Raw genomic sequence first — 25343 nt, 5'->3', positions numbered from 1 at the left:
TGATAGGCCTTTAAATCTAGTGTATTGGAATTCTCTGTAGCAGCATCGCTATTTTTTTCATACTGGGTTCCACTTAATAGAATTTTCGTGCTTTGTTGCTTGGACTCATTATGCATTAAATGCAAAAAATTGGGTGAATAACATGGCTCTGCTTGAAATATAATTTCTGAGCAATGAGAACTGCTTTTTAGTGTTTGAGTTTGTGTCTGTTCCTTTGTAACTTAGATAAAGAGGCCATGCAGGACTGAATTCCTTTCATATTTTCTTCCTGCATCAATGAAATTGAAAGTGAGGGAATCCCTTGTCTTTTTTTCTCTTTCTATTTAAAAGCGATGCCCAGCTTTCTGTGATTTACTTTGTTTGCGCATTTTCCTTTTATCATCATCCAAGGAAGAGTTCTCTGGGATTTCAATAGCTAATGGCACATCCATATGAGCGTAATATTTTCAGTTAGTCTACTAAACGGTATAAAAAAATTGGAATTTGTTGATTTTAAAACTGGACTAACATGGTGACAAACTCTTGCTCGGCACATTAAATTAAGTTACATTATAATGTAAAGCCCTTTGGATGAAAGCGCTATATAAACAAATAAATACAAATACAAATTTTTTCAACTCTTGCTTTCTCATCAGAGACTCTATTCAGTTGCATTGGTCAAGTATATTTGGCAAATCATAAATATTGGTACACAGAAATATGTATTTTACTTTTCTTAGTACTGTGTCTTTTAATGTGACACGTTATACTTACTTGCCCAGCAGGTACTTAAGTGTTTCCTCCATGACCTTGCTAATTTTAAGCTCATCCACTTCTGACATTGAAAAATATTTGATTCCAAGGCTCTTCAATATACAACTGAAAATTGAACATAAAATTAGATGTGATGTTGTAAATACAATAGAAGAAGAAGTCACATGCCATTATTTTTGAACAGTGCATTTAAACTGTTACTTTTCTTGAAATCATGTCTTTTTAACTGTGATAACACATCTCTAAATCAGTTTCACAAACCCAGTCCAATATCTGTACCAGCTGTTACAGACCTTAAAGACCTAGTTACAGGCTCGGGTTCAGCCAGAGCCTATAACAAGATTCAAAACCCCCTATCTCCTGGTAGGGTTTGAGGACAGTATCTATAAAGCTATACAGAAAGATTGGGCCCTAGCTCTGAAACTCCTCTTGCGCTTCACTCTATTTTTTTCCAGTGTTGTTTAGCTGCATGGTCACGGGTAGATGGAGGTGCTGCCCACATCTCCTTTTGTGAAAGTAGAAAACTGTTTGGTCCCGGATACCTTGTGCTATTTGATTAGAAAATTGGATATCTACACAAACGTTTTTCGAAATCCATTGTGGTTTTATTATGTTAAAAGACAGGTAGTCTTAAGTGGTTAGTCGACACGTGTTTCAACCTCAAGGGTCCTTATCAAGGCTGTTACATATAGATTCATAGAGCAAGAGAATACCTCAGCCCTTATCACTGTCTCAATCCAGTCTGCCATCACAGGCACAAATTAGCACTATTAACAGGAGGAAATAGTGAATACTGCCTAATCAATCACAATATTTTTGTGATCAATACAAGCATCAAAATATATCGTTTTTTTCCCCAGCCTAACCAGGATAGTGGAAAATTCCAGTCCAGGATCTAGTGGACAGGGCAACACTTACTACCTCCTTTAGGTAAGATCACACCAAGAGTGTGACCAAACACACATTCATTGTTGGCGGCATCTCGCCAACCTTATACCATAAGACACTAATTCCTACACATTTCTTCTCTCTTCCCTCCCTTCTCTCCTTCCTTCGATGTCTCCAATGGAACTGTTTTTAAATCTTAACAAAACAACTGACCAATGTATATGACCGTCATGTATATATATTAGGCGGTACCCATTACCTGTATGAGTGTCATACATATAACTGAAAGGACTATGTAACAAATGTAATGGTTTGAAATACTCCTCTGCCACATTCACTCAGTGTCACAAATATCACCTTCTCACATGTATGCATATGTAATAGCCTTCATAAGGACCCTTGTGGTCGAAATACGTGTCAGCCGACCACTTAAGACTACCTGTCTTTTAACACTAATAGGGAATAAGGAAAAATTGCTTCAAGAAAATGAACTACAGCTATTTTTATAGCAAGCCTAGTATTGGAAAAAAAAGCTGCCATATGGTATCGGAATCTAAGGAGCGATAAATGCAAATCACATTTTTGAAGTATAGTTGGCGTTTGATTGTCAAAGCAGGGCAATCTACAGTGAGATGCTGTAATGTTTCTTGTTGCAGAGTGTCAACGCAAAACCGGCAAAAATTCTGGTCCTTTGAAATCTGACCCATTCTCGCTAGCACGTCATTAGTCAGCCATCGGTTTAGCCTAAAGCGTAGATATTGGTTACGAAAGTGGGGGGCTGGACACTATACTAAAGAATCTGCCATATTAGGAAATCTTTTGTGTCCAAATAGGGACCCGTTAAAGTCTTTGTAAGAGTCGCATTTAGAGCGATTGCTTGTCCAGTCAAATTCAAATAATTTGTTCTTTGCTCGAGCAGGATTCTCCAGTAGGAGGTCCAATGTTATGGAGGCATCTGATAATGCTTCCAATACACAAGTCCGCCATTTGCAAGGAAAATGATGGTCAGATTTCAAAAGGAAGTAAGCAACTACACTCAGGATGTTATTTGTTCTGAGACCCAACAGACATTTACGTAGTAATGCAGACATTTTCCATAAAACATGGACATATAAGGAGAGAGATCCCAGGTCAAATGGGATGATTGGTAAGGGCGAACAATTTGGTAGTTTTAATACTTGTCTCCAAAATTGCGCCTCTAGCAGATCCCAAGTCTTTTGTACTCTCGGGAATCTTGCTTTGATTCAATACAAAGGAATTGGGACAACTTTTTGTTGGAAAAACATCATTACATGCGTACAGGAGAATTTGCCATATTTGTACATCAGAACTTTTGCCTGTGAGATCAATGTTGTTAATTTTAAATCTAGGCTTTGTTAAAAAATGACATCTGACATTGATTTATTAAATGGCACTCCTAGAAATGTATATTGCATTACTACCTTTAGTTCAGAATGCCATAATGACCACTTGAATTTGGAGGAGGTTTTGCTTTTTGTACTACTATTACACACGACTACTTGTGTTTTGTCTGTATTTATAAACAGATTGTTATCATGGGCGTACTTGTCTAATCTATCAAGGAGATTTTGTAACCTTTTGGGGGTTTGGGATAGGAGGACAAGCTCGTCCATATAAAGGAGCCATGCGATTCGTTGTAGGCCCAATTTTGGAGCATCTGAAACAGTAGCTGTAAATGTTTTGTCCATGTCTAAAATAAATAGATCAAACAAAATGGAGGCCAAAATGCATGCCTGTTTTAGGCCCCGTTCTGTCGAAAAGCATGAGGACAATAATCCTTCTAGTGTTAGTCTCACCTGCATAGTTTTTGTGTGCAGAAGTTTGATTAAGGTGAGAAGCGAGCTAGGGCATTTTTAACGGGTTAATTTCTCAAACAATAAGTGGCGGTCGATGGAATCGAATGTCACTCAGAAATCTACTAATGCTAAATATAACGGTTGTTTTGGATTGGTATAATATGATTTAATCATATTTATTGCACTAATGTTAAGTGACGTTCCTAAACCATCCACAAACCCTGATTGGAAAGGGTCTCTCATGTGCATGTCTGAGGACCACTTATTCAGGTCCATCAGAATGATTCGACAGAAAATTTTACCAGGGGCGTCCAGGAGTGCAATTGGACGGTAGCTGGAGGGTTTGCATCGGTCACCTTTTTTGTAAATGTGCAAGTCTATGGAATGTTTCCATGATTTAGGTACTTGCTGTGTAGTATTTACTTGGTTAAAGATGTTGTACAACACCTCTGCCCAGATCTCTGTATGTTGTTTAAAGTTAAAGTTTGAGAGACCGTCCGGGACTGGGGCCCACAAACGGCTCGCTTTATGCAATACACTCAACATCTTTGCTTCATCAAGTTGATATATAAGAGATTTACGACTACGCAGCCAGTTTTTATATTTGGTTTTTAGTTGAATCGTTTTTGTAGAGGATACAGGGTTTTCCCTTCTCTTACATCTTGATTATATACATGCAATTGTGGAGCAGTTTTGGTTTGTTGATGCCTAATGGGTTGAAAAAGCTGCATCAGGTCACAATATATAATTTCTTGATGTTACACCAATGGTGTTCTTATGTATATCTGAAGCTAGATGATTACTGAATAATTTCAAGGAGGTCTCAGACCAACGTAATCTGTTACAACTGGGATTAATTATTAAGTGTCCCTTGGTTGAATTTTGAGGAATGGTGGCACAAGGGTTTTTTACAGTCCATGTCATTATGAGCATGTTATGGTCACTGAGGTCAGTTGACAAGACCCGAAAATCAGTAACTTGAGTTACGAGGACAGAATCAACGTAGACATAGTCGATAACTGCAAGGCTATTTCCCCTATGCCACATTGGTTTCAGTGGAATGTCGGCCTTGAAAGTGCCATTTAACATTTGGAAATTTCGAGTTTTAACAAAATGGTTCAATTTTGCCAATCTTCCAACAGATTGGAAGGGATTGATTCGTAGGCAATGAAAGTTTTAGATCCCCTGCTATTATTATCTTCGTGACATTGGAATCCAATGATATGAGTTCCATCATATTATTAATATCTTTGAGGAAGCATTCATCAGATATCCCCATTGGGTTCCAATAAACATTCACTGAAGCATATACTGTGTCATGATGATGGAGTTTTACCATCTGAATAAAAGCATTAGGAGAAGCCCATGGCTCAGAGTTGATTTTGAGGTTCTTTTTCACAGCAATTAGCAATCCTGAAGTGGGGCGACCTTGCATGCCATTGGTGGCTAAGGTCATGTGCACATCGTAATTATCCCATATGGGGATAGAGGTAAGCCAAGTCTCCTGTAGGAAAATCACATCATGATTTTTAATCTCAAGTAAATGGTTGTTTAATAAATGTTTAAAGCCCCTGGAATTTCAACTGAGTAGAGAGACTGAGCTAGATGACAGATCTTGGTCTAATTATCGCTGGTTTTCATTACATTTACAAACGCATTGTGATGCCACCTGCTCTGATATCACTTGACGTGGCTTAGAGGCCGATGTCAAGAAAGGTTGTGACAGAAGGGTGTTGGGCCCAGAGCTTGGTTTGTTAATTGGGGGTTAGCCTGCCAGCAGGATAAAGCCCATGGTATAGAGTTGTGGTTTAGCTAGCCATATGGTGTTTTAGACCAGTCAAGATTTCATCCATATCTCAACAAAGCTCAGCTTGCTTTCTTGAGTAAATTCAACCAATTCGATATCTGAAGAGGCAATGTCTTCTAGTGCTGGAACTTCAGAGAATATTTCCATGATAGATTGCCAATTCAGGTCATATTGGTTGAATGGCAGCGGTCTGCAAAATAACAACAAGGAGAAGGCAGCTGGACGCTTTACAGAGCGAGTGGCTTGATTTTTTAGAAAAGGCAATGTGGGATGATTTCTAGATGGTTTTGCCCTTGAAGGGTTTCTTGCCTCTTTGTCATTCATTAGGGCAGTGTCAATCAGACGTAATATCCTAGGGTTGAGAGAAGCTAATGTGAGAGTGCCTTCAGATGTGCTACGAACCATGTCATGAGTCGTTATTGCTTTTTGCGTTCGTTCAAATGGTGGGTTGCTGCTTAGACTTGGAGCAATGTCACCCTTGTTTGCAATGATATGGTCAGAACTCACCTGAGATGTAGGGGTGTGTTGGGGTAGAGAACCCCCAGGCTCTTGGGCAACCAAGGCTAAGGTAATATATTTTTGTGATGGTTGTGCAGCCATATGAACATCGACTGCTTTCCGAATTTCTTGCCGATAGAATTCATTGGAGCATTGTAAGGGGATGTTATTAGATAATGCAACCTTGGGTAAAATGTTCACGTCTTGTGAGAGTGGTTAAGAGTCTCTCACATCAATGGTTGCGGCTGTTGCAGCAGCGACTAATTGATCGAGTGGGGGCATACGGGGGAATGCCCAGATTGGAATTAGGAATAGATTGCATTTTCTTATCATGGGCTAATCGAGTATACTTCTTTGTCACAGCCTTTAGAGCTGTGGATAAAGCTCTCTTAGGTTGATTTATTGATTTGATGAATTGCTTAGTCTTTGTCGAGAGTGTTTTTACAGATTTATGGTTTTGGGATTTTTTTGTTTGTAAATCAGAAGAGGGCTTGAATATTTCAGAAAGGGGTTTATTAGCATGAAAAATCATGTATGCAGGTTTGGCGCTGGTTAGAGAAGTTGAAAGAGAGCGTTGTCATTTGCGAGATGCGCATTTGCTACATCCGCATTTGGCATGTTAGCAGTTCCATTATGAATAATATCAGCAAAGAGGGGAAGCATGTGTATCATACTGTGGGGGGCTTGAGTCCCCATAATTGGAACAAGGGTGTTTGAATCAGGCCTACAAATAGTGGTTTGACATGATACAGAAGTCATGTTAGTGATTGATCGAGGAGATTCTTCCTGGACTCGTGCCTCAAGACTTTGGGAAGTGCAGATGTTATTTTGCCAAGTTAGAATTTGATCTAAATGAGCAGACTGATGCGTTAATTTTGCATCTAATGTATCAAAAAGTCTGGTCATTGAATGCATGGCAAGATTCATAGGATTAAGTGTGATTTCAAGCAATTTGGTTGAGGATTCCGATTGACTAGGGGGTTTGAGGTGCAGTGATGATTCACGCGGTTTACGAGGAGTAGGGGCTGAGTAGGAAACCGCCAAGGCAGAATTTGGGTGACTAAAGTCAGGAAAGAGGTCTGGTGACCTGGAAAGGTTATGGAAGGAATCATGGGCCGAGAAGCACAAGCAATTTAACTCTAGGTCAATCACAGCCATTTTGATTGGCTCCAGTTGGTTTAAATTATTATCAACAGATTGAGCTGGAGCAGTAAGAGCATTGTTCAGAAGTGCACTGTCAGAGAAATATTTGAATTATAGCCGATTTGTACATCATTTGACAGTAAAGGCTTTAACGGTGGGGAAACAGAAGAAGATGCAGTCGTTTATGGCATGGAATCACTGATAGAATTAATCTTGTCCACTACAGGCTTCAAGTCTGTTGGCAATTTAAGCGGTCCCATGGTCACACTTTGCAAATGGTTTAGTGACTCACCAGTGCAGGCGAAGGGTGGTCCAATACTTCTATCCGGCTCCTTGTAGAAAGAATGTATGTTCGTGTTCATGGTTGATTTATTCGAGGAGAGCATCAGTTTCTTGATAGAACGAGTTAATGGCGTGGAGCATGTTTGTTTGGAGTCTTTCCGTTTGACACTAACAGCAGGTGATTTCGATTGGACATTGTAATGAATAAGGGCCGGAGGAGGCATACTCAGGGTGAATACACCTCATTGCATTTGTCAACCCAAAATGATAGTATTTAACCAAATGCGCTCACTACCGACCCTCCAAGTAGGAGGAAACTCGCGCGGCAAAGCGGCCAAGCGGATACATCCGGGTACTTCGTTTGCGTGTGCGCGCGTGGTTGAGTGCGCATGCTGCCTTTTGTAGTGGTACACGAAAAGAAGGTGGGGCTCCTGCAATTAAAGAGCTAATACGCTCTTGATAATGCCTAAATAAAAAAGGAGAGGTGATAATTTAGTACAAAAGGTACTTCTAATGATGGTAAAATGCAGCAGTTAGCCAGGAAATCAATAGTATACTGTTGAGCAGAGGAGTATAAGGTAAATTCCGTTGAGGAAGAAGCAGAGAGAGCGGCCAAGCAGATACTTCCGGGTACTTCGCTTGGGTGCGCGCGCGTGCCGCCTTTTGTAGTGGTACACAGAAAGAAGGCGGGGCTCCTGCAATTAAAGAACTAATACGCTCTTGATAATGCCGTTGAGCAGAGGAGTATAAGGTCAATTCCGTTGAGGAAGAAGCAGAGGGAGCGGCCAAGCAGATACTTCCGGGTACTTCGCTTGGGTGCATGCCCAAGGCTTATTCAATGATATTGATGGCTCAAATGGTCCTAAAGAGAAGGAGTGTGCTCATAAGTGCGGGGGACCACAAGGGGAGGTGCGGGCTCTATCTCAGATAATCTCTGAGGTGATCTGCTTCCAATTGTTGATCGAACTGTAGGATTCTGAAGTAGTGTCATCTGGGGCAGTCAGAGTGGATGGTGGCCCCCTACTGGGCCACGAAATGATCCAAGTACCCGCTGATTCCGTTTGGAGTTAGTAAAATACCTGGACAGGACTTTGGGAAGAACTAGGTGTTGCCTGTTAATAAAAGGGGAGGAGATGGGTCTTTAAAGGACGTAAATTGTATAATTGAATGCCACCCTTTGGATGAGTCAACCTGCCCTTTAGTGAAGCCTGTTGTAGACTTAGAGGCTGCAGTTGATGTTGAAAATGAAGCTGAAGATCTGTGTATTAACGCAAATACCATAGAAACAACTGTGGTTAGTACCTGGTCCCTTTAAGCAATACATTCTCAGTATTGGCGTATAAGTATTTGATGGACAAAAGTTTAGTCCAAAGCTCCAGGAGGTCACAGAAGAAGAAAAGTGCCAAACTGGGCACTAGCAGTAAAATGAGAAGGCCTACTGGTAAACCAGCTGCTGGTGAAAATAGAAGGCAAGAGCAAGAAGCCCAGGCAACTGTTGGGTTATTCATATTCCCCTGAAACTGAGATTAGGGAGCTGTTGGTAGAGATCAGGTCCCTAATCACTGATAAATTGGGGCGTTGTTTGCACGATTTGGTTGACAAAATTAGAGAGTTTATATACCTCCAATGCAAATACTAACAAATTATAACAAGGAGCCCTCAAGGGCTTGTAATGTTGTTTTACCAGGGCCCAGTTTGACACCCATCCTAAGAGTGATACTGTATTACCGCTATCCTCTGGAGCCCTGCTAGGTAACAAGGGTTTTCCAAAACATTATGAACTAGCGTACAACAGGCAAGTTTCGGCACCTAATCCAAATCAAGCCCAAAACTACACGATAAAACAAGGGCCCCCGGCTCAAGATCCACAAGTCTATTTGGTACTTATGAAGGGCACACAGACATAAAAATACTTTTCACACTAAAACTCCAAGTGATAGACCTAGAGAACGTTCATCAAAACCACTGTTTGTAATTATGGTTAACTTCCCAAAACTCCCACAGAAAGCCTTTGAGGATGAGTAGTCCCTTAAAAACAAGCACATCTACTGGATTAGGAATGTTAAGGGTTGCCAATCCATTATAAGATCGGATATTTTTAGATGCACCCGATTCTCGAGGCCAGATACCAGTACCGATTGTATACAGGTTTTTTTTTCGGTCATGGGATCTGGTCGACTGAATCATGGATATAGAGACCTCAGGGCTCCTCTGCCAAATGGTACTCAAATCTCATGCTCCCACCTATTGTATCCAAGAAAGAGTTACAACCCAACCCCCTAACCCACAGTTCAATATTCTGCTCAGGACTTCACCTTGCTCGATCTGGACAAAGTAAATCGAGTGGTTCAGGAATCTATGAACCCGCCTTCAGATACGGGTTGCTATGCTCTCTCATGCAATATAGCTGGGCTTGTTAAAAACCTTGAGGACCCTTTCTGGTGTAATTTTTTAAGAAGACTCCAGGTGATCCTCTTGCAAGAAACCTGTCTTTTGGCATCAGTGGTTTTTCAGGGATATCAAGTTATCCAGATTCCTGCAACTAAGGGCCCTAACGGCAGGCCAAGGGGAGGTGTGCTTATGTTATTGCAAGTCACATTAAACTGGGAAGTTACTAGCATCCTGACTGGCATAGATGATCTCCAATCAATCTACGCCTGCATTGAGGGCAAGGACCGGATCATGCTTTTCAATTTTTTTTAACAGGCACTAGGAGCTGGAGGCCTCGTGGTAGTGGAAAAGATCTAAGAGATGATGAATTTGTGGTCAGGATCTATCTCCCCAAACCGTTGCATTATAATGGCTGGGGACCCAAATTTAAAATTTGAACCCATAAGGGAACTGGAGGCATTATGGAAATGCCAGGATACTTCTTAGGATATCCCTACCCTGAAAGTAGGGCACCCAAAGAGGACCATCATGCTATTGAGTCAGCTTGTATATTCCACAATCCTGAAATGAAAGTGTGTAACGGTCGTTTTCCTGATGATCAACTTGCAAAACCAAATTTTAAGTGGCATAATGGTACCAGTATAATCAACTATATAATTATAACAGCAAAAGATTGCCATTGAGTGAACAAATGCATGCTTCTTGAAAGAAATGAAAGGGATCATAATCCCCTGTGTGTTGCTTTTCCGATTGACAAGTTTATTGCTTCTCCAATTCTGGCTGTAAAAGGGGTTGAAATGATTACTCTAGTAGGCCATTGGCATAAGTCGGTAAGGTGGTCCAAGGTTGTTGAACAAGATTTAAAGCAAACTGTGTACAAAGCAATCCTTTGCAATCTTGAAATTATCTGTGTAGAATATGTTCAAAATCTTACATTATTAACTGAACTTAATATCCTGATTGAGAACTTGTTACGTTTTGTAACCTGCACTCCATCAGAAGTTAAAAAGAATGCTATGAAGTCTAAATGGTATATAAAGACTGTAGGGCTGCGAAACGTAAGATAGTGGAGTGCTTAACTAAGGGGCAGGAGACAAATTTCAACTTCGGGTGCTTAGATTGACTATAAGGTCTTGTTGGCAAGGAAAAAAAGTTTGCAGCCCTGAGATGGGAGTCCCACCTGTTGGCATATGAAAACAGTGACTATGGGCATCATTACGGTCCTGCGGTAACCGTGCCGGTATAACCGCTGGACCTGTAATGAATTACCGGCACCTGACTTCCCGGTGCCACCGGGCTATTCCAAGTCCGGTGGCCGGGTGATCAGGCGCCTGTAATTTTGTTAGTCCCCATTCCCATGGAGTCCTAGTCCTCATTCCCATGGAATCCAATAGGACTCCATGGGAATGGGGACATGGAAGCACTGGCATTGTTGACAATGGTGCTGGTGCTCCTGTGAGAACTCTTCAAGCGGGTGCCGTCCAGACCGGCAGGTCTGAAACTGGCAGGCAGATCCGTACCCGCCTGCAGAGTTGTACTATGTCGGTTCCGGTAACAACAGTGCTGTTAGGCTTACCGGCACCGTTGTTACTGGAGCAGCACAGTTGTAATGAGGCCCTATGTCTCTTACTGGAAATTGATTGTAGGTGACGAGCTAAATGGGAATTTAAAGTGCCACTGTTGTATCACGGGAGAATGATGTAGACCACATTTCCAAAATGTATACAATAGCCCCGTAGATGATGTGAACTGTACTGTGAGACTGGCCTCGCCTTTAACCCAAGAATACAGAGGGGAGACTCTGCATTTTAATGTGGAGAAGGTTTGGAGGCCAATTTCTAGCCAAAAGAATGGCAAAGCTCCAGGCCCAGATGAATTCCTGGTGATGTTTACAAATTGGGATGTGGAGTCCGGTACTTTGTCGAATTTTGTTATGTTTTTATGGATATGGGTATCGTACCTGCCTCCTGGCGAGATGTAGGTATTGTCCCAATCTATAAAAAAGGGGGGAGGGACTTATCCGACAATTACCGCCCGATCTCCCTCCTAAAAAGCACGGGCAACAGTCATTTCTTATCCCATCTTCAGGCTTGAGCTGATGAAAATGAAATCATCAGTGAGCTTCAGGCTAGCTTTCGAAAGCAAAGGAGTACAGTAGATGAAAGCTTTCGTCTGCACCTGTTAATCTAGAAATATACTGCGTCATTTATAATGAAGCTTTATGCAGTGTTCGTGGATTTATGGACTGCATTCCATATTGTTTTTAGGGACATTCTCTGGCAAATCATGAGGAAAAGAGGAGTTCCCCCAAACTGCTCAATGCAATTCAACTTTTGTATTCTGAAAACGGGGCAAGTGTGCGGTGCGGACTGGCAGGGGAGTGATCAGCTCCATTTGTAGTTCGAAGGAGGGTTAGACAAAGATGTGTCCTCTCCCCCTTCTATTCAATTTCTGTATGGAAGAAATGATTGGGGCTTGGTTCAAGGCCCGACACCTATCCAGCGCTATTCCACGCAGAGGATGCTGTGATGCTATCCACCTCCCCGCTTGGTTTGAAAGCAAATCTGAAACTATTCCTCAATAAATGCCAGGAACTGGAGTTACCGTTAAATATTGATGAAACAAAGATGATGGTCTTTAAACCACAGTTTGGCAAACATAGCATATTGAATATCACTGCTAACAATTTCAAACAAGAACAGACGCTGTTTTCCATTTTTTTAGACTTCAGGTTTCACGAAAATAGGGTGGAGCCCGCAGCTGGATAAAGCTTGTACCAACCTTGGAACACTTTCGGAGGTCACCCAATCCTTCTTCAGAAGACATGGTAACGGGGTGATCTCGCCTGCCCTTGAACTTTATAGTAGGCAGGCTGTCACAGGTTCCACATTTGGCGCTGAAATCTGGGGCTATTGTTCTTTAAGAGTACTTAAAAGAATCGAGAGTAGCTTTTAGAAAAGTGTACTTTTATTGCCATTAAGCACCCCATCTGCTTTATTATATATCAAATTCGATATAGGCCCGATTGATGAGCTACTTGCTTTAAAACCTGTATACTTATTGCTCAGATTAAGTTATGCTGAAGGCCTGGGCCAGGTATCGCGATGCACTGAAGCACCTTATCAGCTTGGATGGGGGGAAGTCTACCCTGTGGGTTGCCCATGTTAAGAAAAAAATAATTTAATCTGGTTGAGCTTTGAGAAATCCCCAGATCGGATTGAAAGAAATGCTCTAGCTAAGATCAAACATGCTGTACTATTGAGGAGAAACGAGCTGATGATACAAGCTGTAAGTAAACTCCTCCGGTCTGGATTATTTGATGGGGAAATTAAGTCTCACCTTTGAATTCTATCTGTATTATATTTATCCACCTTATGAGTGATCACTGTACATAATATTTAGGCTGGGCACACTTAAACCTGCATTGTTTAGCAAATCATGGAATCGAGGAAGTGCAAGGACTTGCCCCTCTGCGGAATCGGGATGACACTATTATCCACTTTCTGTTCATCTGCCCAAAATGAAGGGCTCTAAGACGTTGTTACTTAAGACCTCTGTTTAAAGCTGCCAGAATACAGCTGATGGTAGGAGCCCTAGACCTTTGCAGAAATTCTTCTGAGCAATATGTTGTATTCACCATAGCCCGTTATAGCCATGGGTCCTGGCTGCCTAGAAATACATTACTAGGAGAACTGTCACCAGAGCTGCCATTTTATAGTACGGTGGCCTTGAATCAAGGACGCTGTAAACGTATAGGTCCTAATGGAGGCTTGGAGCACGCTCTCCTCTTAACACAGAAGGTTATCTCATTTATTTTGTTTTCATGAATTAATTCACAGTCCAGTGTGTTATAACTGGCACTAAGATTTTGTGTTTCTGATTTTCCTTTTATGTCACTGACTCGTACTGTATTTTAATGAATGCTTTATCAGCATTCCAAGGGTCATAATTAAGAAATAATACACATGGCGTTGGGCTTCATTGGCTGCTAATGGGCCAGGGCCCAAGTTCCTGGCCGAGTGAAGCCCAACCCTGATGCAGTTTCTTGCTGATTAGGCACTTTGCTGTGGGTGTTATTGGAAGCAGGGCTCCAGGCAGTGTCCTCAGTATCTGTGATGCAGGATGTGGTGCCAGATGGAGATCCGAGTGAAGCCCAACCCGGATGCAGTTTCTGGCTGATTAGAGCCTTTGCTATGAGTGTTATTGGAAGCAGGGCTCCAGGCAGTGTCCTCAGTATCTGTGATGCAGGATGTGGTGCCAGATGAAGATCCGAGTGAAGCCCAACCCGGATGCAGTTTCTGGCTGATTAGAGCCTTTGCTATGAGTGTTATTGGAAGCAGGGCTCCAGGCAGTGTCCTCAGTATCTGTGATGCAGGATGTGGTGCCAGATGAAGATCAGAGTGAAGCCCAACCCGGATGCAGTTTCTGGCTGATTAGGCCCTTTGCTATGGGTGTTATTGGAAGCAGGGCTCCAGGCAGTGTCTTCCGTATCCTTGATGCAGGATGTGGTGCCTGATGAAGATCCGAGGGAAGCCCAACCCGGATGCAGTTTCTGGCTGATTAGGCCCTTTGCTGTGGGTGTTATTGGAAGCAGGGCTCCAGGCAGTGTCCTCAGTATCTGTGATGCAGGATGTGGTGCCAGATGAAGATCCGAGTGAAGCCCAACCCGGATGCAGTTTCTGGCTGATTAGAGCCTTTGCTATGAGTGTTATTGGAAGCAGGGCTCCAGGCAGTGTCCTTAGTATCTGTGATGCAGGATGTGGTGCCAGATGAAGATCCGAGTGAAGCCCAACCCGGATGCAGTTTCTGGCTGATTAGAGCCTTTGCTATGAGTGTTATTGGAAGCAGGGCTCCAGGCAATGTCCTCAGTATCTGTGATGCAGGATGTGGTGCCAGATGAAGATCCGAGTGAAGCCCAACCCTGATGCAGTTTCTGGCTGATTAGGCCCTTTGCTATGGGTGTTATTGGAAGCAGGGCTCCAGGCAGTGTCTTCCGTATCCTTGATGCAGGATGTGGTGCCTGATGAAGATCCGAGGGAAGCCCAACCCTGATGCAGTTTCTGGCTGATTAGGCCCTTTGCTGTGGGTGTTATTGGAAGCAGGGCTCCAGGCAGTGTCCTCAGTATCTGTGATGCAGGATGTGGTGCCTGATGAAGATCCGAGGGAAGCCCAACCCGGATGCAGTTTCTGGCTGATTAGGCCCTTTGCTGTGGGTGTTATTGGAAGCAGGGCTCCAGGCAGTGTCTTCCGTATCCGTGATGCAGGATGTGGTGCCTGATGAAGATCCGAGGGAAGCCCAACCCGGATGCAGTTTCTGGCTGATTAGGCCCTTTGCTGTGGGTGTTATTGGAAGCAGGGCTCCAAGCAGTGTCTTCCGTATCTGTGATGCAGGATGTGGTGCCAGGTGAAGATCCGAGGGAAGCCCATCCCTGATGCAGTTTCTGGCTGATTAGGCCCTTTGCTGTGAGTGTTATTGGAAGCAGGGCTCCAGGCAGTGTCTTCCGTATCCGTGATGCAGGATGTGGTGCCAGATGAAGATCCGAGGGAAGCCCAACCCAGATGCAGTTTCTGGCTGATTAGGCCCTTTGCTGTGAGTGTTATTGGAAGCAGGGCTCCAGGCAGTGTCTTCGGTATCCGTGATGCAGGATGTGGTGCCTGATGAAGATCCGAGGGAAGCCCAACCCGGATGCAGTTTCTGGCTGATTAGGCCCTTTGCTGTGGGTGTTATTGGAAGCAGGGCTCCAGGCAGTGTCCTCCGTATCCGTGATGCAGGATGTGGTGCCAGATGAAGATCCGAGGGAAGCCCAACCCGGATGCAGTTTCTGGCTGATTAGGCCCTTTGCTGTGGGTGTTATTGGAAGCAGGGCTCCAGGCAGTGTCCTCAGTATCTGTGATGCAGGATGTGGTGCCAGATGAAGATCCGAGTGAAGCCCAACCCGGATGCAGTTTCTGGCTGATTAGAGCCTTTGCTATGAGTGTTATTGGAAGCAGGGCTCCAGGCAGTGTCTTCCGTATCCTTGATGCAGGATGTGGTGCCTGATGAAGATCCAAGGGAAGCCCAACCCGGATGCAGTTTCTGGCTGATTAGGCCCTTTGCTATGAGTGTTATTGGAAGCAGGGCTCCAGGCAGTGTCTTCCGTATCCGTGATGCAGGATGTGGTGCCTGATGAAGATCCGAGGGAAGCCCAACCCGGATGCAGTTTCTGGCTGATTAGGCCCTTTGCTGTGGGTGTTATTGGAAGCAGGGCTCCAGGCAGTGTCTTCCGTATCCGTGATGCAGGATGTGGTGCCAGATGAAGATCCGAGGGAAGCCCAACCCGGATGCAGTTTCTGGCTGATTAGGCCCTTTGCTGTGGGTGTTATTGGAAGCAGGGCTCCAGGCAGTGTCCTCAGTATCTGTGATGCAGGATGTGGTGCCAGATGAAGATCCGAGTGAAGCCCAACCCGGATGCAGTTTCTGGCTGATTAGAGCCTTTGCTATGAGTGTTATTGGAAGCAGGGCTCCAGGCAGTGTCTTCCGTATCCTTGATGCAGGATGTGGTGCCTGATGAAGATCCGAGGGAAGCCCAACCCCGATGCAGTTTCTGGCTGATTAGGCCCTTTGCTGTGGGTGTTATTGGAAGCAGGGCTCCAGGCAGTGTCCTCAGTATCCGTGATGCAGGATGTGGTGCCTGATGAAGATCCGAGGGAAGCCCAACCCGGATGCAGTTTCTGGCTGATTAGGCCCTTTGCTGTGGGTGTTATTGGAAGCAGGGCTCCAGGCAGTGTCTTCCGTATCTGTGATGCAGGATGTGGTGCCAGATGAAGATCCGAGGAAAGCCCAACCCTGATGCAGTTTCTGGCTGATTAGGCCCTTTGCTGTGAGTGTTATTGGAAGCAGGGCTCCAGGCAGTGTCTTCCGTATCCGTGATGCAGGATGTGGTGCCAGATGAAGATCCGAGGGAAGCCCAACCTGGATGCAGTTTCTGGCTGATTAGGCCCTTTGCTATGAGTGTTTTTGGAAGCAGGGCTCCAGGCAGAGTCCTCAGTATCTGTGATGCAGGATATGGTGCCAGATGAAGATCTGAGTGAAGCCCAACCCGGATGCAGTTTCTGGCTGATTAGGCCCTTTGCTATGGGTGTTATTGGAAGCAGGGCTCCAGGCAGTGTCCTCAGTATCTGTGATGCAGGATGTGGTGCCAGATGAAGATCCGAGGGAAGCCCAACCCGGATGCAGTTTCTGGCTGATTAGGCCCTTTGCTATGGGTGTTATTGGAAGCAGGGATCCAGGCAGTGTCTTCCGTATCCGTGATGCAGGATGTGGTGCCAGATGAAGATCCGAGTGAAGCCCAACCCTGATGCAGTTTCTGGCTGATTAGGCCCTTTGCTGTGAGTGTTATTGGAAGCAGGGCTCCAGGCAGTGTCCTCAGTATCTGTGATGCAGGATGTGGTGCCAGATGAAGATCCGAGTGAAGCCCAACCCGGATGCAGTTTCTGGCTGATTAGGCCCTTTGCTGTGGGTGTTATTGGAAGCAGGGCTCCAGGCAGTGTCCTCAGTATCTGTGATGCAGGATGTGGTGCCAGATGAAGATCCGAGTGAAGCCCAACCCGGATGCAGTTTCTGGCTGATTAGGCCCTTTGCTGTGGGTGTTATTGGAAGCAGGGCTCCAGGCAGTGTCTTCCGTATCCGTGATGCAGGATGTGGTGCCTGATGAAGATCCGAGGGAAGCCCAACCCGGATGCAGTTTCTGGCTGATTAGGCCCTTTGCTGTGGGTGTTATTGGAAGCAGGGCTCCAGGCAGTGTCCTCAGTATCCGTGATGCAGGATGTGGTGCCAGATGAAGATCCGAGGGAAGCCCAACCCCGGATGCAGTTTCTGGCTGATTAGAGCCTTTGCTATGAGTGTTATTGGAAGCAGGGCTCCAGGCAGTGTCCTCAGTATCCGTGATGCAGGATGTGGTGCCAGATGAAGATCCGAGGGAAGCCCAACCCGGATGCAGTTTCTGGCTGATTAGGCCCTTTGCTATGAGTGTTATTGGAAGCAGGGCTCCAGGCAGTGTCTTCCGTATCCGTGATGCAGGATGTGGTGCCAGATGCAGATCCGAGGGAAGCCCAACCCGGATGCAGTTTCTGGCTGATTAGGCCCTTTGCTATGGGTGTTATTGGAAGCAGGGATCCAGGCAGTGTCTTCCGTATCCGTGATGCAGGATGTGGTGCCAGATGAAGATCCGAGGGAAGCCCAACCCGGATGCAGTTTCTGGCTGATTAGGCCCTTTGCTATGAGTGTTATTGGAAGCAGGGCTCCAGGCAGTGTCATCAGTATCTGTGATGCAGGATGTGGTGCCAGATGAAGATCCGAGTGAAGCCCAACCCGGATGCAGTTTCTGGCTGATTAGGCCCTTTGCTGTGGGTGTTATTGGAAGCAGGGCTCCAGGCAGTGTCCTCAGTATCCGTGATGCAGGATGTGGTGTCAGATGAAGATCCGAGGGAAGCCCAACCCGGATGCAGTTTCTGGCTGATTAGGCCCTTTGCTATGAGTGTTATTGGAAGCAGGGCTCCAGGCAGTGTCTTCCGTATCCGTGATGCAGGATGTGGTGCCAGATGAAGATCCGAGGGAAGCCCAACCCGGATGCAGTTTCTGGCTGATTAGGCCCTTTGCTGTTGGTGTTATTGGAAGCAGGGCTCCAGGCAGTGTCCTCAGTATCCGTGATGTAGGATGTGGTGCCAGATGAAGATCCGAGGGAAGCCCAACCCGGATGCAGTTTCTGGCTGATTAGGCCCTTTGCTATGGGTGTTATTGGAAGCAGGAATCCAGGCAGTGTCTTCCGTATCCGTGATGCAGGATGTGGTGCCAGATGAAGATCCGTGTGCAGTGGGAGCAGAGGCTTGTGGAGCAGGTAAGATGCAGGTTGGAACTCACAGAGACTGCCCTGAGTACGATGTGGGTGGGAGAGGTGGCGGGGAAATCGCCGGCGCACAGAGACATGGGCGACAGAAGGAGACTCGGGGCATCTCATGATGGAGCGCGGTTTTATACTGCAAGATTCATCCTGTGGTCCTGCACGCCTGATCGGCTGGGGCCTTCTTCCCAATTTTTAATTCTATATACTGTAGAGCACATCAAAACATGTCTGTATTTGTATTACATTGTCGTGGCTTTCCATGAAGGCACATGACAATGAATTCAGAGTTCTGAAACTGAAATTAAAGACCACATTTCCCAATGATTGTGTTCATTACTACATTACACAGGCTAGCATTGTTTGCTGAGGAACCATCTGTCATCTCGTTGCTATGTAATGCAAACACTTTGTGGCTTTTTGTCTCAGTGACTTTATTCTGGATGCATCTCCTCGTACCAATATATGTGTTATAGGGTTGACCTACCTGTGTTCTACGGCAAACACTGGGGGTGGGAAAATGTCAGTAACTTACTGCGTCTATATTCTCAAACTGCACTTCACAGAAGATGCCCCATGTCTGGGCATGCTTGCACAGATGAGGCAGGACGTAGCAGATTGGGAACGACTGCCCACTTTGGCAAGGCACCAAGTCTTATTTGACCCCTTCTAAATTAGCATGATATGCTGAAAAAATTATGGAATGAAAGGCAGGCCAGAGTGATTGCCAGTGGTTATGATTAATGCAAAGCTTTTGCATCCATCACTCTCAATTGTTGTAAAGTCATTCTAAGTGGTATACGTTTGCCTAGATGTGGTTCCCCAGTTAATGGTGCCTAGAGACCCAAGATACATCTCATGACAACCAATGAGTCTGACACACGTATGGCTGTGCTTGTGGTATCGGACAGATGATGTGCAACACACCAATTTGGGTTGAGAACTTCTGATCTGAGTATGGGTTTTCCCCCTTTGTAAAGTGTGTATGGCCTCAAAGCACAGCACTTAACAATAAACAAACAGCATGCATGGTCTGCGAGAGGAAATAAGCAGCCCAGGTTACCCTACATATAAACAAGGAACGGCGCATCACCTCGGAGGACTAGTGAGTGGTCAAACACATTGAGTATTCGTCACTTCTAAGATTGTCCTGAAGAGTTAAATAAGTCAATCCTTTATCAGGAGCACGTTCTTTAGTGTCTTCATCTGGCAACATGTGACATTAACATCTAGGAATGAGGACCAAACATTGGCCAACATGCTTATTTGGCTGTGTACTGAGGTGGCCTGTTTTCTTTTATCACAACCAGATTATCCGCCAGATGTGCAGTGATGGTTGGTCTGTAGATTTTCTGCACTGTGCAGTGTCAGTATGTGCTGTGATCAAAATATGCAAGCGATATAGTTCTGATAGCTGTATACTAATTGACCTTTTCACAATTGACCTCGGGAGAATTGACCTAATTTAGAAGGTTAATTAGGACATATATGCGGGGGGAAACCCCCCCACTACCCCCAACCCAATCCAAAACCCCCTGCAACCCCCCACCCAATCCCCTTATATCATTTATAATCCAAAATCAACCCAATACATTTATAAAATAACTAAAATAATATAAATATATATATGGTCAATTGTGCAAAAGGTCAATTTGGGTAATACTGTTCTGATGGGTGGAGGAGCAGAAATGTCAGCATATTCCTCCTAGTTCTAGATGCAGGGAACACGGTGCAACCTGTTCGGTGCAGCAGAATTGGAAGCTTCAGCTGGTATAGTCCTCCGGATGCTGTGAGGCGCACTCGCGGGACTAGAGTGCAGGATGGTTCTATTCCGTGTCTGCACTCTTAGCTGTAGGAGATACTGGAGCAAAGTGGAAGGTCCTGGTCCACAGGAAAAAATCACCCCCAAAAGTGCCCTGGGAGTTAGTAGGGAGCAGAGCTCGCCTCTTCTTGGAGAGCGCCTTCTTCACCCCAGGGAAGTGCAACTTTTCCAACGGGGGTCCAGTGAGTTCTTCTCAGGTTTTATTCCAGAGAGAATCTAAGTAGTGGTGGGAGACTCTTATTTTAAAGGCAAAAGACTGCATGTGATTGGACTAAAGCTAGCCTGCATTAGTGGTCCAATCCCGGTTCTTGAAATGAGTGGACTTTGCCCTTCTGACATCACAACCAAAGTGCTTTGTGCTACAGGAAGTGGCGTGGGCAGAATACAGAGGGATAGGCAGAGATATGGAACATTGTAGTAGTCTCCTTTCATTGAATAGAGCCCTTCTATCTGCTCTAATCACGTCCCATCCCTTCCCTTCTCACTGAGAACAAGTGCAGCACCTGGAGTTGAGGCCCCTCCTTTTAAATGAGTGTGCTTGTTTGATGTCTGTGCTCAGGGGAGCTGCCTGCTGGGCAGCTGTCTCTGGCAGAAGGTGCTTCCCTGCCATCACAAGGAGATCAACAAAGAGGCATGTCCATTCAGGTTTCTGTCCTGCCTGGTCTCAACCCGTCAGCCCAGACTACACATCAACTTTTACAGCAGAGCTGACACCTGTGATAAGAATTTGGATGTGGTGACCATGATCGAAGTAATGCTATGTACCATGCCTTAACTCAGGCATAGCTTTATTTTAGAGTTTATTCTTCCATCATGGGGTGATTATAATCATCATAGTTTTGGTACAGGTGTGCATATATGAAATTCAGCTTTTGCGCTGCAAAGACTTAGCTGTCACTGCATCTGTCAAATGGGTAACTGTGACATGTGAACCTGCTCTGTGCTACTGGTAGGACCCAGATGCACCTGTATGCTTTCGGCATGGAGTTTGTGATCGGGGGATCTGATCAGCAGATTACCCTTTCGGAGATGGAATTACCTGCCTCATTTTATTTAATGACAATTAAAAAAAGCCAGGGCATTCACACACTTGCCAGATAGCAATGCGTCCAACCCACAACAAGTTGAATACCCTGAAATGTGTCCTATAAACCAGTCTGCACAACTCCAGGAAATAAAACCTGGAGAGGCCTTTTATCAGGACTAGATCACAGAACTACAGCAACAACTGTAACAGAATAAGGATGTCTTTTCGAACTTACTAGGAAAAAGGCACCTGGTAGAACATGAAATAAAGACTCTGGCGGGTGTATGTAGACGACAGCATTCATATGGCAATGCCAAAGCCAAGCATTAACTGGTGTAGCAAGAAATAGAATAGACACCATGCTTCAACTCAATATCATCAAACCTTCGAATAGTCCTTGGTGTTCTCTGATAGCGTTGGTCCCAAACCCTGATTGATGTTCCTGGTTTTGTATGGATTTCAGTCAAAGTAATAAGGTCTCTGTATGTGAAGCATATCCAATGCCCTGGCTGGATGAACTGTTGGAAGAAGTGGGAACTGCCAGGTACATCCATACGATAGACCTCACCAAGGGGATATTTGTAGATAGATCCCATTAAGAGCTCAAGGCAAGGAGAAGACTACCTTTGCTAGCCCCTGAGGGCTGTATCATTTCAAAGTGTTACCATTTGGGTTACAGGAGGCTTCCGCAGCATTTCAATGATGGATGGACAGAATATTAAGACCCCACCAACACTCTGCAGCAGCATATCTAGACAAGGACATCCTCTTCAGTACTTCATGGGAAGCACACATAACCCATTTGTCCAATGTCATTCAGACCCTCCAGCAGCATGAGTTGAGAATCAACCCAAAAAATACCTTCTTGGCTGATTTTCAGACAAAGTATCTGTGACATCCAGTCGATCATGGACTAATATGACCCCAAGTCGACAAAGTGACTGCCATTGTGGGAATACTGTTGCCCAGAACCAAGAGGGAGATCTGCACATTCTTGATATTTGGAGGATACTACAGTCAATTCATGCCCCATTTTGCCTCCCTGACGGACACCCTGAAAGCTAACCATACAGATGATCGATACTCCGATCAGACAGCTTAGTTGCCATTTTAGCGTTTGAAGGAGGCGATTTCTCAGCATCTAGTCTTACACTGTGCTATCTTTGACAAACTCTCCTTCCTTCAGATGGGTGTTTCTGGATGTGCTTTGGGGCCTGTATTGTCTTAAGGAACACCGGAAGACTTTCAACCTGTGGTGTTCATCAGTAGGATCTTGCTGCACAAAGTCCCCCACTCCACCATTGAAAATGTGTCTGGTGAACAAATGGACAGTGTAGTCCCTGCGGTATTATCTATTGGAAGTGTTCATTTTCTTCACCAACTACACTCCACTACAGTGGCTCTGCCATCTTAAGGACTTGGATCACAGGATTTTGAGGTGGATCCTGGCTGTGCAACTCTTCTCATTCCATGTGGTGCCCGATTGCCTGTCCCGAGCGGCTCACCTGCCCCATTGTCAGGATCCTGGTTGGGCGATCTATGCGAGACAGAAGGGACACTTACAGAGGTACTGGTGTGATGTGATCCCAATACTCGAACCCCAAGTCATGTCTGAGGTGCATCAACAGAAGGATGCAAGGGGCTACAGCCGGCAACACTACTTGTTAACGCAGCAGACAGCATTCAGGAAAAATGAAACCACGTGAGCGGAGAGAGGAAAGCTCAGAGGACTGCATCGTTCGTACCCCAACAACCCCACCTTTCATTCCTCCTGCAAAACCACTTTCCCTTAGCAGTCCCTCTCACCTGCCTTAGGCTGCCAAGCCAAAGAGTACTCCGAGTCAGGACCCATATGGGAGACATGTCCTTACATCCCAGGCAGTGGCCAGAGCTACTGCTGTTAGTAGAAGCCAATGTGGGGAGGATTTGTGGATGAACACAATCCACCTGGCCCCAGGACAGGACACTCCAGGGGGATGAAAGGGGAGTAGACTAGCAATGTGAAATACACTGTCAGACAGCCTATTTCCCATTGCAGGAGGTGCATGCAGAAGAGGAACTTGAGCTCTACTCATGGCCATACTGAAGGAGGAGAAGCAGACTTGCGGTCAACTGACAAAGCCCCTCCCCCACCCCCCCTGCCCTCACTGAGACAGTCATCCATAAAAAGGTCCTCGGTGAAGGCAACCAGAGGCCTTGTGAGAAGTATCATTTTATTTCTACTCAAATGAGTGTCAATATTTGCAAAAGGTACGATTGTTCCACAGTTCTTGCCCAGAAGCCCTAATATGAGTTGTACATGAAATGCGTGTTCTCCGTTTAGTCCTTGTCTCAGAGCTCTGCTTGTATCTTTTTACAGTTTTTTTCATCCGGTTGAGGAGACCTGCACTTGAGTCTGTCCTTAGTTTGTTCTCACCATTGCTTCACTCTGTTTACAAAGTCACATGCCTGCTTTAGGTACATGAAGAAGGCATATACCTACTCCTAAAACTCCTAAACCTATCTTGCATGTATTTAGTTAGCAATATTTAAACCTTCGAAAAAACAAATGCATTTAGAACTAATAAATAGTCGTGAATCCAAAAACATGCAAAATAACTCCCCATTAAAATTGATGCTGGACTAAAGTTATCAAGCGCATGTAAGACACATTTGTTTTGATCTATTATTGTAAAAAGGAATGTACTCACTGTTCTCCGGGGTCCACATCTCTAAGTCCAATGTATACAATGTCTTTAGCAGACAGACAGGGTTTCACCCAAGAGAATCCTGGTAAATTAGGCATCTAAAAATAGTGAACAGTGTTAGCTCCATGTCACTCCATCACATACATGGTAGTTCCTGACATACGAGCTGTGCAGTATTATGCTAGACTGTCTTCAAGCTTCCCAGGTCTTAATACAAACTGTCTCAAGTCCACCTCTTTACAAAGGACACGATAATATCATTGTTAAGCCGCATTTTGGTTCATATGGGAGTCGAGGCACAGGCAACTCGATGGATTTGCTGGTGATCACAAAATGTGTACGAACTACACGTAGGGGTTAAAACACAGATCTTCAAAATAAATAAATCATCAGTGTAGACACTGGCAGGCAGTAATGCTCAGGAAACGAAAATAATCCCACACCAACTAGACCGGAAGTAGAAACGTGCTCTTCTGCCTAGCATTTAATCGCCCGAAATAGATGGAAATAAATCTGTTGCTTGACGGGTAATCCTGTGGTATCTCCTCCAGGGAGACTGCCTCTATTGGCCATCCTATTGGGGTTCCCTTAGCCCCTCAACCAGCCACATGGGGCAGGAACCAGGAACACATTAGGGAAACAGGCCCTCCCCCATGTCACTATACTCGTCCTGTTGGCTTTGCCCTTAATGTGAGTGCAGAATCTCATGCCACAGAGTGAAAGGATCAGGTTGTCAGCCCCATTGTAGAACACTCCCTCCACCGCAGGTGCACTAGCAGTATGAGCGTGAAGGGAAGTCAGGTAGGGCTGCGAGGGAGGCTGGGGGAGGAGGGGTCCAGATGTGAAAGGGACCTTGAAGGCCGGTCCGACCCAGATCAGGACAAAGGCGCAGGGGCGCTCCCGAACCCTACCTGGGAAACTACAGAAGCCCAGCGCCTCAATCCAGGATAAAGATGCCAACTAACCAATTGAACTAACAATTTCCCTCTCTGCATACACCAAACACAACCACAAACCTACAGCACAACAAGCCGCACAAACATCACTCCATTGCAACAACAAAACAAAAAACGCACATAGGCTCGCACAACAGTACACGACGACTACCGGCCGCAACCACCCCAGGCCCAGCCAACGGACCCACCGGGCTGAGGCCGCCAACCGCACATCACTGCTCTCTTGCACTTTTCCAGCTTCCTCCCGCTAATCCCCCCACCCCCTCCTTCAGGGCCGCCAGAGCGTCAGGGGACCACTCCAGTGGTGATAGTGCGCGGTACAAATGTCCTTTAACATTAACATTAACATTAACCCTAACCCTAACCCCATCCGCTTCTCCATGTAATAACGCT

The 25343-nt window shown here is 45.1% G+C and overlaps 1 protein-coding gene across 1 annotated transcript in view; it reads right to left on the bottom strand.

Annotated features, from left to right (window-relative positions):
• ARG1 (arginase 1) overlaps positions 1 to 25343 on the bottom strand; it is a 334173-nt gene that overhangs the window by 16422 nt on the left and 292408 nt on the right. Inside the window, exons 5-6 of the mRNA XM_069607405.1 lie at positions 23998 to 24092; positions 754 to 858 (exon numbers count right to left, since the gene is read on the bottom strand). Coding sequence (XP_069463506.1) covers positions 754 to 858; positions 23998 to 24092 — 200 coding nt within the window. The remainder of the gene's footprint in view (positions 1 to 753; positions 859 to 23997; positions 24093 to 25343) is intronic.

Source organism: Ambystoma mexicanum, chromosome 4q (genome assembly GCF_040938575.1).
Source record: "Ambystoma mexicanum isolate Mex_15411 chromosome 4q, UKY_AmexF1_1, whole genome shotgun sequence".
Classification (NCBI taxonomy): domain Eukaryota; kingdom Metazoa; phylum Chordata; class Amphibia; order Caudata; family Ambystomatidae; genus Ambystoma; species Ambystoma mexicanum.
This window is presented reverse-complemented; position numbering and strand designations above follow the sequence as displayed.